Below are 12,274 nucleotides of genomic sequence, written 5' to 3' on the forward strand. Positions count from 1 at the left end.
TACCAGCTCTCCCACTACCAGTTCTGTGGAATTGGACATGTTATAGAACTTCTCTAAGCCTTAGTTTTCCTCACGTAATCAAGATAATGTGTATATGTGTATATATATAGACACACATATATTCATATACATGGGATAGAGTAAAAATTTTTATTTATGAATGAAACATATGCCATTTTCACAGAAGTTGTGTTTTTGGAGGAGACTTCATTTAAAAGATCTCAGTTTAAATGAAGATATCTAAAATTTGTACCATCTCTATAGGCTGGCATTGAAACAAAAGGCGCAGTCCGTGGGCAATAGCATTACCTCTGTTTCTCAAGGTCAACTGAAATGAGGTCATCTCACTGTTCTCATTGAGGCACCAAGCCTGTTTTGTGTTTTGCATTTAAGATCAGTAACTGCAGCTCTATTCCAGCCCAGTAGAGCCCTTAGACACAACAGGACTGCAAGTAAGCACTTTGGTGGAGTTTCATGGACAACTTTGCTGTGCTTCTGCAACCTTCAGTTGATTCAGGACATGCCAGGATTAGAATCATTGAGGCACATCAGACTGAGTGGATTTTATGATGAGTACAACTTGAATGCTATAGTGAGAACATCAATCACTCTTTGTAAGAGACTCCAATTTTCAGAAATGGAAGGTGGAAAATGAGGTTATTATGAGGATGAAGGGGACCTGGTATTATTTTCTTCAGCAAGAGAAACTCATGCTGGATTTAAGGAAGAAATCCTTCAATGCATGAGTGGTTGGATATTATTTACATTGGAAGATGCGGAATCTCTTTGACAGGAGAATTTAAAATATATTTCAAAGTCATTTTTAAATCGATTTAGGATTTATTAGAAACAAATGGATTATTATGTTTTCTGCCATTTTTCTTTACTTTCCCTCCACCCCCAATGGTTAGTTTATAATGCTATGGGACACTTAAAGTTTTTAACTTTGAAGATTTATTCGTGCTTCTTTGGTTCATTTTTATTTGTTACATTTTAAGTCATAAATGATCATCTTAGCTTTTAAATTTGGAGAAGGTTCATTCTGTAGTTGTGACATGTTTTTCAACCTATTTGTTAAAAATATTTAAGAGTATTAGTTTAATAAAGCTGAATATTTTGCATTTTCTGAACATCAAGGTACCACACTGTATATAACTGATAACTAACTTCCACTGTCTGCTTCATCTTTAGGGGTGAACCAAGGCATTTACTTTAGTTACCCATGTCGACGTCACAGCTGTTCTTTAGTAAATATTCCAGCGCCATGTGTAAACAAAATGATTTCACACATTGACGACATGGAGTCTAAAATACAGGAGCATTTGAAAAAGGCAAGTGACATTTAAAATGCTAACATTATTATAAACGCTATAAAGCCTATAAGGGTATGTTACTTAACTTAAGAAGTTGATTTTTATGATAGTTCAAACAGTTTATAGAATCTTTGCTTAGTTGTATAATTATCTAATCTAGACATGATTTTGACAGTCTCACTTCAGAAGGGTAAAACAACCTCATTAAGTAGATTTCCCCCCCACACCTATTTCTTCTTTATCCAAAGGCAATCATGCTAAGTAGTAATTTCCATAAGCCAACTTGACTAGTAAATTAAATAGTATGTACATCCTTTTTTGGGGCACTAAGCTGATTAGATGAGTACATTGGTGTATAAAAGGACAGTGTGCCCTTTTTAATGAGTTATTTTGTTCTAAAGAAATACTTAATAGGTCTGTTGAAAGGGAATATAATTATTCTTTCTTTGTCTTTTTAAACTGTTAATTCGCATTTATTATTTTGAGGGGAGTTCAATCTTGAAATCACTGTAACATTCAATATTTTCAAAGGATGATTTAGAAATGATAAAATCCTCATACTTTTTTTTTAAGATTGTATTTCTGAGCAATTAATGCACAATTAGAATGTGCAAATGGGAGGGTGAGTTTGCCAGAGACCTGTGCTTCTTCTCTTCCTTCACCACTGTTACTGAATAGCTCTGAAAAGGTTCTGGTGGGCCACTTGTGATGCGTGATCTAGGGTTTTGTTTCCTTCGAGAAAAGTATTATAGTGCATTTGTTAAAATCACAAGCTTTATAGCCACACATTCTGTGACCTTAGATGGGAATGGAGATACTGTGTTGAAGTGCCAGTATATGGCATGCATTCAATATATATTGCTATTATTATTTCTATAATACTATTTATGTGATCCTATATTAGTATTATATTATTTCTGTTGCTTCTTTGTAAATGCTGCCTTCTGTGGCCTACCTAAGAGCCTAATACATAGTAGGCACTCACTAAATGTCCTTTGAATGAAAAAATAAATGAGGACCTGAAGCAGAGCCTTTGCTTTCCAGATACGTCTGAGGCACCTCTCCACCTAATATAGTAAGAGCTACATTTATCAAACATCTGCTATTCTCTAGGCACTTAATAAATATATATTTTTGTGTTTGTCCTTTACAGGAATCCTACTTTACTGGTGAAAATTCTAAGACTTAGGCAAATTAAGTAATTCATACGTCATTGCACAGGTAGTAAGCATTAGAGTTGGAATTTGAACTGAGTTTCATCTGACCCCAAAGCCCATTTCAGTCTCTATTTTATGACCCCAAAGGGCAAAAAAGAGCCTTAATTCTCATTAACATAGTGTTAGTTAGCATTTTTGACAAATGAAACACACAAAATAACACTGTCAGATAAACACATTTCTAGACAAAAGCTGTAATAATAACATAATTTGTTTGCAAATAAATAAATGTGATATACATATAAACTTTATCTAATTTATTATGAAATATATACTCAGAATATTTTTTAAATTTCAAGACCTATTATAGACTCTATTTATCTAAATTAAAAACATTTTATTTTATTTTTTGACTGTATATTCAGTAGTTAGATTTGCTGGTGTTGAACTGGTTAATAGAGTATATTAACTTAAGTTTCTTTTGTTCTATTTTTTGTTTAGGTCACCACAATTATTGATTAGACATTTAGTTATCTATATTTGAATTAATATTTTGAGAATGAACTGGTAGCTGCCTATCTTCTTTACAGATTATTTTGTTTTCTGACTGACCTACTAAAATGAGAAAAGAGCTTTCCATTACTTTTGGTAATATTAGTTAGATAACTTTACATTCATACTCTTCTTGAAAAATTTAAAAAGAAAATTAAGGAAACAGGACTTGAAAGAAATCTTTAAAGAATGGCTTATAAATTTTTGGGGGAAAAAATCTTTATTTCCAAAAAGGCAAACACATACAGATTTTTATGGAAAGATTATATACATTTTCCTATAGATAACAATTCAAAATTAGTTAACCTAAGCATAAAACTAATTTCAAACAAAAAAGGTTACTTGTGTAAGAAATATTTAAAATGAATAATTATCCTGCAGAAAATATTGAATTTTTGTGTGTCTCTGGGTTCATTTTAATGATTCCAGAATGCCTGAATGAAATACAGATAAAAGGCATTTCTTCTTAACATTTTTATCACTTAAAAACATTCTGCCCAATTAAAGTTGTCAACAGATTGTACCTTGGAGAGGAGATTAACGTTTTCCTTTTATTCATTCATTGCCTACAATCCCAGGCACTGTTTTGTACCTGTTTAGTTCTGGGGAACAATGGGGGCCTCCCCCTGACTCCAGTTTCCAGGGGGATTATGTATGCAGATGGCAGAACAAGGCAGAGGAAACAACTTAGTGATAACCAGCTGGCCCCAAATTCCATTGTAATCCCCATCAAAAGCTGCACAAAATAATTCTTATTTTGAGTAGCAGATTATCTGATTCCTCTGGATTTTTGGGTGAGGAGTCAAAACAGGCAACTGGCTTAATTATCTGTCTAAAGACTTTAAATCTCATGTTTTCATCCTCTAGTTGTTGGAAAAGTGTCTGGTCTGGTCCCTGAAGTGTCCAGCAGCCAGCACAGAGGAGGGGATGTTTGCCCAAGTACAGGTTTATTTATCTCCTGCTAAGGTCCTCAAATCTTGAAAATACAGTGCTCTTGAATTTTTCTTTGTTCAATCCACAGTGATGCCTTTCTCTGATAAAGTTAGGTTTTTCCTGAGGACTCAGTGAGTGCAGTTTTGATGGGATAGGGTGGGGTCAAGGACAGGGAGAGAGTGATGTCCTCTCTGGGCCAAGCAGTTTTTCCTCTCCTTTTGATTTGCAACAGTTTCACTTTCGTTTAAATTGTCCGTGCTTCTCCACAAACTGCTTGATTTTTAAACAGTGCTTTATTGAGATAGTTTATATACCATAAAGTTTGCCTTTTAAAGTGAACAACTGAGTGTTTTTTAGTGTATTTTCAGAGTTGTGTAACCATTATCATAATCACAAAAAGACGGCACCTTATATGATCCCATTAATATGAAATGACCAAAATAGGCCAGTGTATATAGAGACCAAAAAACAGGTTGAAGGTTTCCTGGGGCTGGGGCTCGAAGGTTGATGGGTATTGAGTTTCTTTTTGGAATAATGCTTGTTTGTTTTTAACCAGGATCATTTTAATCTTTTATTAGATAAAGCTCTATAAGTAATTGAAAAGCTACCATCTACTTTGGGTATGGAATACATTAGAGGAGTGAAAGATCAATCTTTTTTGGATCAGCCATGATAGTTTGTTTGTTCCTTATGTCACAGTGGCTTCCTTTGTGTCAGAATAAATTAAGCACTTACTATATATTATAGGCTTAATAATTGCCTGGATAACTTCCCATACAAATTAGGTTTTAAAATTTTTTTCTGCCACCTTATTCTACTAGACTAGACATACTTTTATTTAATTTGGAGTGATCTCTACTGAATTGAAATTTTTCTCTTTATTTAATCAATTCAAGTCATTTGGATGCAACCATGGTTTAAAAGAATGGATAGAGAGAAAGTACAGATGCTCCTTGACTTCCTAATTGAGTTACATCCCAATAAATGCATTTAATACACTTAAACCTACTGAACATCATAGCTTAGCCTTGCCTACCTTATACATATTCAGAACACTTATATTAGACTACAGTTGTGCAAAATCATCTAACACGATGAATATAGTATAGAGTATTGGTTGTTTACCCTCATGATGGTGTAGCTGACAGGGAGCTGTGGCTCACAGAATCAAGAAGGTATCTTACCATATATCAGTAGTCTAGGAAAATGTTTAAATTAAAAATTCGAGGTACATTTTCTACTGAATGCGTATTGCTTTTGTACCATCATAAAGTCGAAATGTTCTAAGTTGAACCATCCAGAGTTGGGGATTGTCTGTATTTAGAAATCATTGTTTAAAATGCAAAGACGATATTGTCCAAAAATAACATTATCATCAGTAACAATGATAATGGAACTAAACTTTATTAAGTGCTTACTCTATATCATAGGTTTAATATGCATGCTTTCATTAACTCCTTATTGAAACCTTGTAAGGTAGAAACTACTATCATCCCCAATTTCAGATGAGGAAAATGATTCCAGAGGTTGATTTCCCCTAAGATCACACAGTCAGTGGCAAGACTATCATACAGCCAGGTGTCTCTGTGACCTAAGAACATCCTGTTTATCACTGCGCATGTTATTTACCCGAGAGTATGTCAGCTAGGAGGGTCAAAACATGGTCGTTAAGATGGTTATAATTCTAATTGGAAAGCTTTGCTTTGATTACACCATTTCATATTTGTTTTTAATTTTGAAACCTAGTATTTAATCATCTGACCCTCTTGACCAAATTTCTGATGTTTGGAGCACCCTCATCCTGTTACCAATTATATTTCATTTGAAACTTAAGGACAGTTCAAATCTTGACATATCCACTGTTTCCCATTCTGTCATTTCCATTTTCCTTGATTTCCTTTCCTAATCAATTCATCTCTTAAATTGGTTATTTGCTCCTTTACTTCTTTATCCTGTCACCCTTCTAGTCTGAAAAAATACCAGTCCTGGAGAGATCCCTCAGATAGTCTACCATCTCCCCTTCTACACTCAACATGCTAAATAGGGCTGGAGAACATTATGCAGTAATTCAAATTTGAGATATTATACATTTGTGGTCTCCAACCTCAATGGGACCTTTAATAGTGTTCTGAAATTATTCTGTTTGTCAACCAGAACTTTCTCTAGTATTATTCTCTGGTATATCTACTCCAATCCTTTCCTTTGCTCAGGTCTCCAAATCTTCTACCTCACCTCTCGTATTTCTCTTCCTCCCCAAAATGGGAGATATAATAACAGAAATACCTCAGACTCCTGTTATCCCACGTATGAACATCCTTGAATTCCACAAACATTATTCCTTTTGTCCTTCCATGGAAGATTTCCTTCCCCCACCAATGGCTGCCACCTTTACCTGCATTCCATTGGACAAGTTTCTTGTTATCATCAGGTGTTCTGTACACCATCTTCCAAATCTCCATTTTTTTAAAACTCACTCCTGTCACGTTTAAAATATTGATGCTTCTCCTCTTTTCAAGGAAAAAAAATGTATCCCATACATACCATTAAATATATTCTTTTTTTCAATGTCTCTTACGGTTCCACTTAACATCTGAAGAGTTGCCTAAATTTAGAATCTCTGATATCTCACTTCCCAACTACTTATTCATTGAAATCTGCATTTGGTGTCCAGTATTCTAATGACAATACCTTCATAAAAGTGACCATTGTTTTTTCTGTTATCTGTTGCTATACACACATATACAAACACACACACTAAAACTTTGTGGTTAGAATAAACATTTATTTGGTTACAATTGAGCAATTTGTTCTGGGCTCAGCTGGGAAATTTTGTTGATTCTTGCCTGGGGCCAATAATGTGGATGCACACATCTGCTAACTCAACTGGGAGTAGTGATAAAGATGGCCTCACTCAACAGCTAGTGGCTAGGAGAGTGTTCTAAGAGGACAAATCTCAATGGGCAAGTGCTTAACAAAGCTTTGCTTGTGTTATGTTTACTGAAGCCCCACTGGCTAAAGCAAAGCATATAATCAGCCCCTCCAGTTAATGCAATAGAGCATCGATTTTCAATCTTTTTCATCTCATGGCGCACACAAACTAATTACTAAAACTCCATAGTACACAAAAAAATACATTTTTTGCTGACCTGACCAAAAAATAGGTGTAATTTTGATTCATTCACACTGGATGGCTATTGCTGCACTGGCTGTTGTCATTTTTTTAATTTGACAAATCTAAGGGAAAAGAGGTCAGTGTCCCTGCCTAAATAGTTCAGTACTGCATGTTTTAAAAATTCCTGCAGCACACCGGTTGAAAATTGCTGCAGTAGAGTATTAGACAAGATGTGGATGCCAAGAGACATGATTCTTTGGGAACGATTTGTGTAGCAATCTATCAGTCTGTGGGCAACAGATCAAAGACTGATTTAAATAATTTTTCTTTATTGCTGATCACTTCTACAAAAATATTGCTAGGTTAAGGTCTTTATATTTTATCCTAAAATATTTCTAAAAATTTAAGTAACCTTTTTTTATCAGTATAAATTACATCATTTTTAATTACAGTATATAGAGAATCAAACAGAATAATAATTAGATATTAATCACTTATTGAGGACTTTTAAATTTTTGGATAATTGTATCACAACTCATTAAGTGCCTCTTAACCAATTTCTTCCTGATTTTCTCATGATACTTCAAATGGCTTCTTAAAACTATCATAAAAATCAGCCTAATTATAGGCTTTGCACTATTCAGGACTCCAGTTTACCAGTTTCCAAAACCAAAAGATAACATTTTTCTGATTATTAATTAGTTTAGATCATATTAATATATTAATGTACTTATTGAATGTTCATTGTTTTCTATGTTTGTTTATCTTTTGCCTATTTTCTTTTAGGTTTATTTGTATGTTCTTATTGACTTGTAGGAACAAATTATTATCTTTAGTTTGTTATATATGTTTTGAAGATATTCTTTAAGTTTGCCTTGTTTTCTTTATATCTTTTAGTAAAAAAGTTCTTAATTCTAATGTACTTAAATTTATCATTTTCCCCTTTATTTTAAGTGTTTTGCATCTTGTTAAAGAAATCTTTCCATACTGCAAGGTCATATAAGATATTTCCTTTTATTGTAAAATTTTAAACTTTTTCACTAGAGATTTGTTTAACAGTGTGAAATTGTGTGTAAGAATAGAATAGGTAGCAATTTTCATTTGTAAAAATCTGAAAATTATTTTTCTCAACATCAATTTTATTGCAAAATACTGTCATTTCTTAGAAATCAGCTATACTGTATTAATCATATATCAAGTTTTCATAATGATTGTATCTATTTCTGGCTCCTGTATTTCACCAGTTAGTTTAATTCTCTATTACAGTATCTCATTTCACTAATTTGCATGCTTCATAATATGTTTTGGTATCTGATATGGTAGTTCCCTCCTTTTTATCCTTTTATAGACTTCTTTGGCTATTTTTGGTATGTATAAATTCTAGAATAAGCTCGTCACATTCCATGCAAAATCCCATTGGGATTTCAAACAGTTGCACCCATCATTTTTTCTTATGTAGATGAATTTAGTCTCTTCAAAAGTGTTTTTTAGATTCCATTGAATCTACTATACAATGAGCATAAGAAAATTTCATCAGTATAGAAAATACCAAAACTTGTAGAGGAGAAAACTAAGTAGGAAGTAAGTGGGGAAGATGGGCAAGTTGATGAAAACTCAATGTTAAATGATTGGTTCTTGAACATAGTCATGAGCTAAATAACATTTTAGTCAGTGACAGATTGTGTATAGGACCGTGGTCCCATAAGATTGTAACAGAATTGAAGGCCTCTGCTTTTGCCTAAAGAAACTTACATTTGAATCTGTAGCACCTTAGAATATTTTCACTCATTGATGAATCTGTCTTTGTTTTTCCTCCCACCTGTTTTTGTCTATGGGAGATTTTGCTAGTTACGTAGGCTCTGTTTTGTTTATCTCTAGAGCCATAACTTCCATGTTTACTAGACAACCTTTCCATCTTAGACAGGTCTCCGATGTGGTTAGAGAGTTCTCATGACAATGACTAGGAGGCCACTTCTCAGCCATGTATTCTGGGTTGTTACAGGGGGACGGGGGAGATATAATACTGGCTCATCTCACCACAGGCACCCCTTCTATTATTTGCTTTAATTATCACCTGTTTATTTTCACAACCTGGGAATTCCACTCGAGCTCTGCAGAGAAGCCCTGCATCTCCCTGAAACCAGCTCCATTTGTCTCTTCTGAGTTATACTTTTCTTTGCTCTGTTTTCACTGCCAGTCTTAACAGAGTACTTTCTACTTCTGGGTATTCTTCTAAAATATATGGTCCTGTGATTTTGTTGACATACATACATATTTTTCTCCAGAAATTTTGGTATGATATGGGAATTGAAGAGGAGTAATGATATATACCCAATCTAACATCTTGAATTGGAGATTATCTATGAAGCCCATAACATTCTGACTATATATTCCTTGTGTTTTGGGTAATTTATGCCCCTTACAGCTCAAGGTTCTTTTAGAGTATATTATAGAACATGACTCTTACCAAGGAGTTTTATAGTCCAGGAGAGGATTAATACAGGGATAATACTATGGAAAACTTAAGTGTTTGGGAACTCATGTAATTATGTTTCCACTCTTTTGTAATATATTGAAGTTCAGTGGATATCATTCACTTCTGATTGTGTGGAAAGTCATTTGGGAGTAAGTGGCATTTGAACTGATCCTTGATGAAGGTGTAAGATTTAGAAACACATATGACAGGTGAGAACAATTAGGTGGCAGTAATAATGAAAATATAGGACTAGGTAGTAGAAGTACATGGCTGTTTTGGAAACAGAGTATAATTTAACAAAAATATAATGGAGTATGTGAAGTGGAGTAGTTACAGTTTTACCAGTATGGTCAAGTATAAGTTAAGTTTACTATTGTTTTCTGAGATGCTTAAAATTTGATTTTTATGGATATCTTTTATTTTGACAGTTTGAAACTTCTTTTGAAGAATGGTAAGAGCCTATCATGCTTCTTTTATTTTTTCATGCTCACATTTTGATGATTAATCTCCTGTAGATTTCAAAAGGAACAGAAAACTGAAAGCAGATTTTTTTTATATTAAACATTAAAATATAATTTTTTAAAAATGTAAGAATTAGGATATCACTGAAAATGACAGAATAGGGATATCCAGGGTTCTGTCCCACCACTGAACAACTATAAATTTGGCAAAAAATGGTCAGAATCAACTTTTTCCAAACTCTATAATCTAGTAAAAAACTTACAACAACCATGAGAAAAGTTAATGAAGAGTCTGCTGCATTATATTAAGAGACCACGGTGGTGTTTTAAATTGCCTTCCTGCCATCCTCCAGCCCTCAGATCAGTGGAGGCAGTGAAGAGTGCTACCTGCATTTGTGGTGCCCATTGCAAGTGCCAGAGTGAACAACATGGACCTTCATCTTGAAGAATTGTGTTTCAGTATTTTAACCTATCTGACGACTCCCAGACTGATCAACTCAAGGCTTGTCTTTGTTTTGCCTGAGTTGGAGCAATCCCAGACCTTGAACCACTTCCAGGTAGTGTTTGTTGAAAGCATTTAAAGGCATACACTTGCCACCACTGTATGAGGCTGTTGATAACAGTTGGACCTAGCATTTGATACACTAAAATACCTGGGAAAGAAGAGGTTGAGAAGATACATGAGGAAATAAGGTTCTTCAAAGCTTTCACGCATATTGGAGAATCAAGAAGTGCACACATATAACCAATGCTAGGCACATGCTGAGGGAAGAACCAAGAAGACCCTAATCTTGTACCTGTGGCTAATCATTAGGATCTGCACAGGCAGGAATTGATGGTAAGAGGCAGAGTTGTAAATAGTCTGGATTAGCATTGAAGGAGTACTCCAGTACAGAGCCAATCTGTTAAGATTGGGAGGGTATTTTTTTCCTATTTCCTCTGTTTTGGATCCAGATATTTAAGCTAATCAATAAACTAATGAAACACTTACCTTAGTGGCAGGCCACTCATGACAAATTATACACATATTTGAAAGATACAAAAAGTCTTTCAAAGAATTATTAAACAAAGAAATAACAACCACCCATAACAAATAGCAACAATAACCCCAATAGACAGAGGCTAACCTTATTTACATTTCACATGAAAATATTCAAAATGTTCAGTTTTATACAAAAAGTATGAGTCAGGCAAAGAAGAAAAGATAGTTTGTCCCATTAACAATAAAAAAAGAGAAACCATCCCAGATATTAGACTTATTATATATAGATTTTAAATCAACTGTCTTATATATTCTTAAAGAGATAAAGGAAACTACCGACAAAGAACTAAACAAAATCAGGAATCTAACATCTCAACAAATACAGAATATCAATAAAGTGATTGAAAATATAAAAAAGAGGAAAACAGACATTCTGGAGCTGAAAAGTATAGTAATTGAAATGAAAATTTAATTAGAGATGTTCATCAACAGGTTTGAGCAGGCAGAAGAAAGAATCAGGGATTTGAAGATAGGTCAATTGAGATTTTATCCAGGCTGAGGAGGAGAAAGACGAAGGAAGAAAAATGAGCAGAGCCTAATAGACTCCAGGGACATCATCAAGAATATAAATATACCAACAATGGGAGTACAAGAATGACTGCGGGAGAGAAAAAGGGGGAGAAAGAGTATCTGAAGAAACACTGGCTGAAAACTGCTCAAAGAACTCCAAACAGGATAAACTCAGAGATCCACACTAAGACACATTTTAATGAAATTGTTGAAAGCCTGGGACAGAGATAGTACAGGTTTCCCCACTATCCAAAAGTAGTGCATTCCACTGAGACTTTTTGTAAACTGAAATGGCATAAAGCAAAGAAGCAGTTACTGTTCATCTATATGGAAGAATTTCTGAGCATTCCCAGATCCCCAAAATCATACAAAATATGCTTAATTACATCTAGTTTTATGTTAAGTGTAACACTCTTACAAATTTTCTTAGGTTTTTCTGATACTTTAGGACACATCTTGTTAATGGATGCACAAAATAAATCGAGGTGGCTCACAGACACAGTTCAAAGCTATGGTAGCTTGATACTGAGATGCTGAGTGTAGTTCCCAAAGAAGGAGCTTGGAGGTGCCATTCTCACTGCTTGGTGTGTTTGCTACCTATGTAGTGACTTGCTGCAAAACAAATGCTGAACACTACTTTTACTCTGCCTTTTTTCTTAAAAGCAAAAAAATTCTCTTTGGTTTTCTTTCACTTAGTGAAACCAGGTACTAATGAAGG

At 34.2% G+C, this 12,274-nt stretch overlaps 1 protein-coding gene across 1 annotated transcript in view; it reads left to right on the forward strand.

Annotated features, from left to right (window-relative positions):
- Nucleotides 1-12,274, forward strand: part of CCDC178 (coiled-coil domain containing 178) — a gene marked incomplete at both ends in the record, with an annotated part of 249,866 nt that overhangs the window by 15,713 nt on the left and 221,879 nt on the right. The window contains 2 exons of the mRNA XM_081149271.1: nucleotides 1,192-1,331; nucleotides 9,972-9,994. Coding sequence (XP_081005397.1) covers nucleotides 1,192-1,331; nucleotides 9,972-9,994 — 163 coding nt within the window. The remainder of the gene's footprint in view (nucleotides 1-1,191; nucleotides 1,332-9,971; nucleotides 9,995-12,274) is intronic.

The sequence above is a fragment of the Miniopterus schreibersii genome, assembly GCF_964146895.1.
Source record: "Miniopterus schreibersii genome assembly, chromosome: 10".
In the NCBI taxonomy this organism is placed as follows: Eukaryota; Metazoa; Chordata; class Mammalia; order Chiroptera; family Miniopteridae; genus Miniopterus; species Miniopterus schreibersii.